At 34.0% G+C, this 7,321-nt stretch overlaps 1 protein-coding gene across 1 annotated transcript; it reads left to right on the forward strand.

Annotated features, from left to right (window-relative positions):
- The first annotated feature begins 324 nt into the window (after positions 1-324).
- Positions 325-6,672, forward strand: LOC145570444 (E3 ubiquitin-protein ligase RSL1-like). Its single transcript, XM_081629521.1, has 3 exons — positions 325-1,385; positions 2,044-2,789; positions 6,036-6,672. The coding sequence occupies exons 1-3, from the start codon at positions 912-914 to the stop codon at positions 6,418-6,420; spliced, it is 1,605 nt and encodes a 534-aa protein (XP_081485647.1). The 5' UTR covers positions 325-911; the 3' UTR covers positions 6,421-6,672.
- The last annotated feature ends 649 nt before the right edge of the window (positions 6,673-7,321 follow it).

Genomic DNA, 7,321 nt, shown 5'->3' on the forward strand with positions numbered 1-7,321 from the left:
AAGAAAAAATTAGAGTCTAATTAAGTTAATTAGAGAATGATTGAGGAAATAGGTTTCTTCTCATAAAAAAATGAACGAGGTGGTTTTTTTTTAATCAAAAAGGTTTTAAAAAGGTTTTTTTTTTTTTCGCAAAATGGTGTTTTAAAAAGTTTTTTCAAGCAAATTCTCCAATAAATTAATTATTTCCTCTTCTATTTTACGTACACATAACAAACTTGAAAAATGAGTGAAAATAAGACGAGCAAAATAGAGTATTATCCATACTCCATGATGTTTAAGCCAATTTTGCCATATATTGAGGGAATATGGTTTATTTATTAGATTTAGAGTTTAGGATAATTAGATTCCTCATTACGTCAATTCCTGTCAAATTTGGTATGGAAGCTTCATGTCTTGGCATCTAGCCTAACTTAATCCTCTCCATTCTCTCTCTTTCTCTCTCCTTTGAAAATTCCTTTCACTTTACTGGTCAATGCCAGAGAATTAGATTCTTCACTGTTTTTCACATTTTTTTTTTCTTCCTATTTTCCAGATTAATGGCTGATTAATTATCAAAATTTTATGCAGGATCTTCTATATCTTCTGAAGCCAGATCTTTGTGTTTGATGCTTTCATAATCCACTACTTCTGTGGATTATGACATCAACTTTCACAACAAATTTCAGATTTTTTTTTTTCTTCTGAATCTGTCATTTTTCTGGGTTGATTTTATTTTGGAAATTGGCTCCATGATTTTTCAATAATTTGAAGGAACCCCTTTTAATTTTTCTGGGTCTAATAAATTTGTGAAAATGATACAGTAATTTTGCACAGATTTGTAAAACCCCCTTCTATTTTTTTCTAAAATGGCAACCTAATTCTTCAAAAATTTACAAACCCTTTTAATTTTTCTGGGTTTTTCTTTCAGAACAATGGAAGATCAGGGGTTTTCTGATGAACATTTGAATTTAGTTACAGTAGAAGGGGAAGAAGAAGAGGAATTTCGAAGTTGTTGCGGGGAAGATAGTGAAGATGAATGTTTGAGTGAAGAATGTAGTGAAGATGAATGTTTGAGTGAAGAAGATAGTAAAGATGAATGTTTAAAGGAGGAAGAAGATAGTGAAGATGAATGTGATGAATTAACAGTAAAGATGTGTTTTAAGGGTATTTCAATTGATGGGTTTGGTGAATCTTGTAGTTCTGGATTTACTGGAATTGGTATTGTTATTCAAGGTTCAAAAGAATTTTCTGATATAATTGTTCAGAAAAGGCTTGAATTTTATGTTGATGGTTTAGTTGCTGATTATTTGGCTTTAATGGATGGTTTGCTTGAGGTTTTTAAGAGTAGTAATAATAATATTAGACGTGTTTTCGCTACGACTGATTCTAAGACTCTCTATGAACAGGTATTTCTGTGTTCTATATGTATCTTGTGATGTTATGGATTTATATTGTTTTGAATGTTGTCGAATTTTTCTGAGTTAGGGTTTAATTGTGCTGCCGAAGGTTTTTGGTGTTAGGAACATTTTCATGCCATGTAGAATCTTAGAAATGAACTGCTAGTTGAAAACTATACTGTAAATGAGAGAAGTTTGTTGTGTGTTCTGCATTGAATAAGATTGAGTTAGTTGCTTGTTATGTGCTAATTGCTTCAATCATTCACTCAGCTAATTTGTTTATCCTTTGGTTTTAATGGTCATAGAAGTAATTTTTGTATGTTGACCCCAGCAATTGAAGTTTCACCGATGTTGGATTTCACTAAAAATGAATTGTATTGGTTGATAGTAATCTAAGAGTAACTGTGTTGTTCTCATTGCATCTTGAAAAATTGTCTTTTCGTGTATATGTGTGTTGGACATCTAGATTTTGGTTGTGAATTATGATATGAAAAGTGAAGAAGAATATAATTTAAGTATACTGGCTTTATCTAAAATTTAAATATTTTAGATTGCATAGGCTAATGATTCATGTATACTTTTATTTGGCTGATTTTTTCTTACACGTAATTGTTTAGTGCATAAATTTGTCTCCGTGTAGCTGTTGATTTGTTGTTTTGTTGCACAGATCATGCTTAAGGAGAGCCTTGATATTCCTCTCATAGTAGCATTCAGGGAGAGGGTACTTGAACTTGTGGGCCGGTTAGATGCTTTTAGTTTGAAACATGTCCCAAGTGTTGAAGTGGAGAGGCCTTTGCAACTGGCTCAGGTGGCAATTGGTTTGTTCACCTTGCATGAGGATAGTCATGGTTCACTTCAAAATTGTTCGGTATGTTGTGATGATAAGCCATCTTTTATGATGCTTACTTTAAGATGCTCACACAAATTTTGTTCCCAATGCCTGAAGACCCATGCTAATGAAAAAGTAGAGGCTGGTCAAGTCCCCATTGGATGCCCTGAGATAAGATGCAACTATTTACTCTCGAAATCCGAATGCAAGTTATTTCTTCCAGTTATTTCCTTTGATGTTTTAGACAAAGCAATAGAAGAATTTAATGTGCTTAGTTCAGATAAAATTTACTGTCCCTATCAAAATTGTTTGGCTCTGCTTGATCCTAGTGAGGCAAGCTCCTCAGGTGAATCCAATGGGTGTTGCATTGATTGTCGAGTTTGTCAGAGATCTATCTGTGTGAATTGTGGGGTTCCCTGGCATAATTCATTAACTTGTGGGGAGTATCAAGATCTTCCACTGGACGAGAGAGGTTCGTCGGATCTTTCTTTGCACTGTTTGGCACAGGATAGGGGATGGAGGCGTTGCCAACAGTGCAGGAGGATGATCGATCTGGCACAAGGTTGTTACCACATGACCTGCTGGTAAGCGTTCCTCTATCTTGAATGTAATTTTACAAAATCCTGTATGGCAGTTTGTTTTTATTTTTTTATATTTAGTTTTAGTCGACAGTACAAAGTTTACCTATTAACTGAAGGCTATTTGTATTTGGTATTTCGGAAAACATAGAATATGTCAGATTTGCTTATGAGATGACGGTACTGAAGATATGCAAAAAACCTTATTGAATGTGGTTGGAGTTTGCTAATCTGATAAGATTATGTGTATTAGTGTATTACATACTGTTATTTGCGATATTGATTCTACATTGTTGTAAAGAATCAAGGCATGCTAAAAACAAGGTGTTATTAGTTTTAAAGAAATTAGGGGTTCAGGTAAGGGAAAATTTATGTATTTTACGAGGGGTCATCCAACAATACTTTTGGAGGAAAAAGGAAACTTTTGTACTAGGGGTGTGATGGATGTGTAGTATATCCATATGTCCTTTGAAAAATACAAGAATAAGGGTCACCCGCAATACTTTTTGCTGGAATGAGAAATTTTTGTACTAGGATTGTGATGGATGTGTATCATATCCATATGTCCGTTGAAGTTTATAAGAAAACGGGTCACCCAACAATATATTTAGGTAAAGGAAACTTTTATTCTAAGCATGTGTTGGATGTGTATCATATCCATATGTCCTTTGAACTTACAAGAATAGGAAAGGGAGGGGGCGGGGGGGATTAAAAGAGAGGTTAATATAAGGATCCTATGTGGAATCAGATGATTTTAGGTGAAGAAAGTTAATGGAAAACTATTTATTTAAGATGAAATGTATTGCTAAGTATTGAGTTCTGTGGAATACAATTAAGTAAGATGCCAAGAGTTGATTAATTTTTAGACACTCAATACTTAGCATGTAGCTTTAATACTTTAGAGTTGATTAATAGTCAAATTCTCGCTTTAATACAACATAAATTTCACATGACACTTTGAAACTTGTTAGAAATAACAGTAACTTAGCTGTCTTTGATGCTTAGTCTCCAAATGAGTAGCCATGAAATATACTGAGCATGTAGCTAAGCCTACTAGAATGTGACAACCACACTTTTGTATTATGTTTACTATCCTTGAAATGTTTAAAACATAAAATGTGTACTTTTACCTTTTTTTTTTTGGGTTCTACGCACTTCATCGTCTTTAGTCCATTTTGACAATTCTCCTTTGCTATCTTACCTCACAATATTTGTACCTTTTCCATCAAGAATTTCGTTCCTTTTTGCTAGAACACTCCACTAATCTCGCTGTCCTCGAATTTTTCTGTTATATTGGTCTGCTACTGAAACTAAAATCATTAGAACATGTTCTCATTTTTATTGAAATCATGGACCAACCACAAATTCTATGATTTTCTTTTAGCATTCTATTTTGCTAGAACACTTTACTAATCTTGATGTCCTCGAATTTTTCCATTTTATTGGTCTCTTACTGAACCAAAATGAATAGCACATGTTGTTCTCTTTTGTAATGAAATCATGAACCAGCCACCAAATCTATGATTTTCTTTTAGCATATGATTTTTTTATTTTATTTTATTTTTTTAGGAGGGCTTGAAACCTTTTGCTTTTGATGAGAAATTTTAGGTTAGAGTTAATTTTTTTCTTCATGTGATCTTCAGTGGAAGCTATGTTAAGAACTTCTCAGTCCTGATTTTTACATTTTTGTCATTCAATGGGTTAAGAAATATTCCATATGGATTGTTCAAGCTCCTTCAACACTCTTTCTTTTTCCCTTTGCACATCTTCATCTACTATTTCATGTGCTTTGTAAGGAAATTTTGATATATACATTTATGCATGCTGAAGCTCAGAGGCTTGTCAGAAATACTCTGTATTAGATGAAAATTTGATTTTATCAATTAAGGCCTTGTAGGGTCTAATATAAGAATAACAGCATAAAACCATAAATAGCCTCATGTGTTGAATACTGCAGTTTATTTTCTTTATACTTTCAGTGGAAACAGAAATCTAGCATCTTTTTGTAGTTTTGGTGGGAGAAGGAATTGGTACACATTAGGAGATAATTTTGTTAGATAGTCATTGGCTGTATTAGGCATTCTCAAGAAAATTTTCAGTTTTTCATTTGGGTTGAGCCTTAATTTAACAAATTGATATCGTCCATAATATCTGTACTATGTCCACTTTCTCTTTTTGGGTTGAGCCTTTAAACTATGTACACTTGAAACTTGCCAAATAGCATCATGAAATTACTCAAGGAATATTTCGTGAACTGACTCCTCGATCAACACCCAACACATCACTTTCTCGAATTCCCTTTTGCTGCTCATACTTTCTTTCCTTTTCATCTGTCTGTGAAAAGCACTATAAGTGGTGTTTAATGGTCTTCGAGGTATATCTACAGGAAAGAGATTGAGGGTGAAGCTCAAGTCCATGCGGTCTTGGGCTTTATTTAACTTACGAAGGTTGCATTGTTCCATTCTCATGATCCTTAAAATAATGTGTCTCTGTTGTATCAAACCTAGTACCCATTCTGTAGTAGCTTGTAATGAAAGCTTTATGACAATCTTTTTAGGTATCAACAGGGTAGAGATGGGGAGTGAAGCTCGAGTCCATATGGTCTTGGGCCTTATTAATGTCAACTATTAGCTATGTCAACTTTTAAAGGCTGCATATTCCATTCTCTTGATTCGTTCTACATAAAATTCAGTGTCTCATTGTAAACCTAATATTTATCCTCTAGCAGTCTGCAGCAAATGCATTTTGACAATCTTGATCCAACTTAGTAATGAGGGTTGGAATCATTACAAATTTACAACACATGTATATTTAACATTGCATTAGGTCATAGAGTAGAACTGGAATATTGTTTCAGGATTAATTTTCTTTAGAATGAGTGATTTAAGTGATTAGTTTCGCAGATATGTCCAAAATGTGATGGATTTTTAAATAAGCAATTTGCTTTACACAAACACCAGTTTTCATCTTGATGGGGCTGCTCCTGCTTATAATCTGCTGCAGCATAATGGCCATGCTATCTGAAAAGAAAAGTGGTTGATTCTGAACATGAGCATATCAGAACATTTTGCACAATATGAACTGTGTCACTGATGCATCTGCTTTATCCAAGCCCTAGTCTTTGCTCCTTTCATTTACAGTATATGCATTAGTAATACATAATCCATAGTGTAGTTAATAATAGATATTTTGACATTGGTTGTAGTAAATTCTACTTAGCTGATTTCCTTTTTTTGTTTTGATGATCTGTAGGTGTGGCCATGAGTTTTGTTATTCCTGTGGTGCTGAATATAGGGAAGGGCAACAAATATGTCAATGTGCTTTCTGGGATGAAGGTCGTTCCGAGGATTCTGTTGGGCCTACCACCCCTGAGACTGACCATTGGGCATGGAATTCATTTGATACATTTCCCATGATCCTAGATGCTTACTCTGATCAAGAGCGTTCGCAACTGGCTATCATTCAGAGATTCCTTGCTGGTGGCTTCAGCTTGAGTGATCATCGCTCTTGTCAGTTGCCACCTCCACCCTGTACAGATTCCTACATTGATGCCATGAAAGATCTCCATCAGCTTCCTTGGCTGGAGAGGTTTGTTTCTGTAATAAGTGATAATTATTATGATGACTACATTCGCTAACACTGCTATTAAGATCAATTGAGATTGTATTTCCCAAATTCACCATTGTGGGGAAGCATTGGAGTTTCTTACTCTTTCGAATTGTTTGAACTGCAGTGTTCATAAGTGTACACTGTGAATGTAGTTTTCATTGATCATACTTGTGATCGTGCCTCATCACCTGTCAATGTCTGCTTTTGTACTCCTGCGAAAATTTGCTACTTCATATAAATTATTTTCTTACGAGTTTGAAATGGAAATCATTGGCAATACTGCATTAGAGTTTGGTAATTTCTATGTGCAATTCTTCCTCTATTTCTTATCAATTGACAGGTTTTGACTTACTACTACTCAAGTAAGTTACTTTAACTTTCTCTTGAAAGTATGTACTCCGTAATAAGTAGATATAAATTTAAAGGTCCGAAACTATCTGAGAGTTAACAGTTTCTATGTTACACCCTGTATTTTGCCCTAAAATGTCACAGATAAATAGTATTGTCTTTAATCTTTTTTCATAAGAACTTAAAATCAGTTGAGTACTTAATTTTAAAATACTGTACTATGTACTTGTAATATTTTTTTTTTTTTTTTTTTTTGACAAAGATGTACTTGTAATATTACATGTTTAGCTTGTAGGTTTAGATAACCTCAATGCTCGTGGGCTCAAGGGCAAACCATCTTTATATTGACTAAGGGCCTGTTCTCATACGATTATTTTCAGTTCAGCTCAGCTCTAATAAGTTTAGTTCAATTCAGCTCCTTTCCTTTTCTTATAAAATATTCATTTCATTTCAGTTCAACTCAGTTCTAATAAGTTCAGTTCAGTTCTGAGTTCAGTCAATGAGAAGAGGCCCTAAGTAAAGTTGGTTTATTTACGAAACTGCAACTCAATCTGTATGTTTTTATATCCACGATAATATTG

This window comes from Chenopodium album, chromosome 12 (genome assembly GCF_948465745.1).
Source record: "Chenopodium album chromosome 12, dcCheAlbu1.1, whole genome shotgun sequence".
NCBI classification, from domain to species: Eukaryota; Viridiplantae; Streptophyta; class Magnoliopsida; order Caryophyllales; family Amaranthaceae; genus Chenopodium; species Chenopodium album.

Bases quoted from the DNA above. Each gene is read 5' to 3' on its own strand.
- LOC145570444 (XM_081629521.1), top strand. From the start codon at position 912: ATGGAAGATCAGGGGTTTTCTGATGAACATTTGAATTTAGTTACAGTA. The intron at 1,386-2,043 runs GTATTTCTGTGT...TTTGTTGCACAG, and splicing joins CTAAGACTCTCTATGAACAG to ATCATGCTTAAGGAGAGCCT. The intron at 2,790-6,035 runs GTAAGCGTTCCT...GATGATCTGTAG, and splicing joins TGTTACCACATGACCTGCTG to GTGTGGCCATGAGTTTTGTT.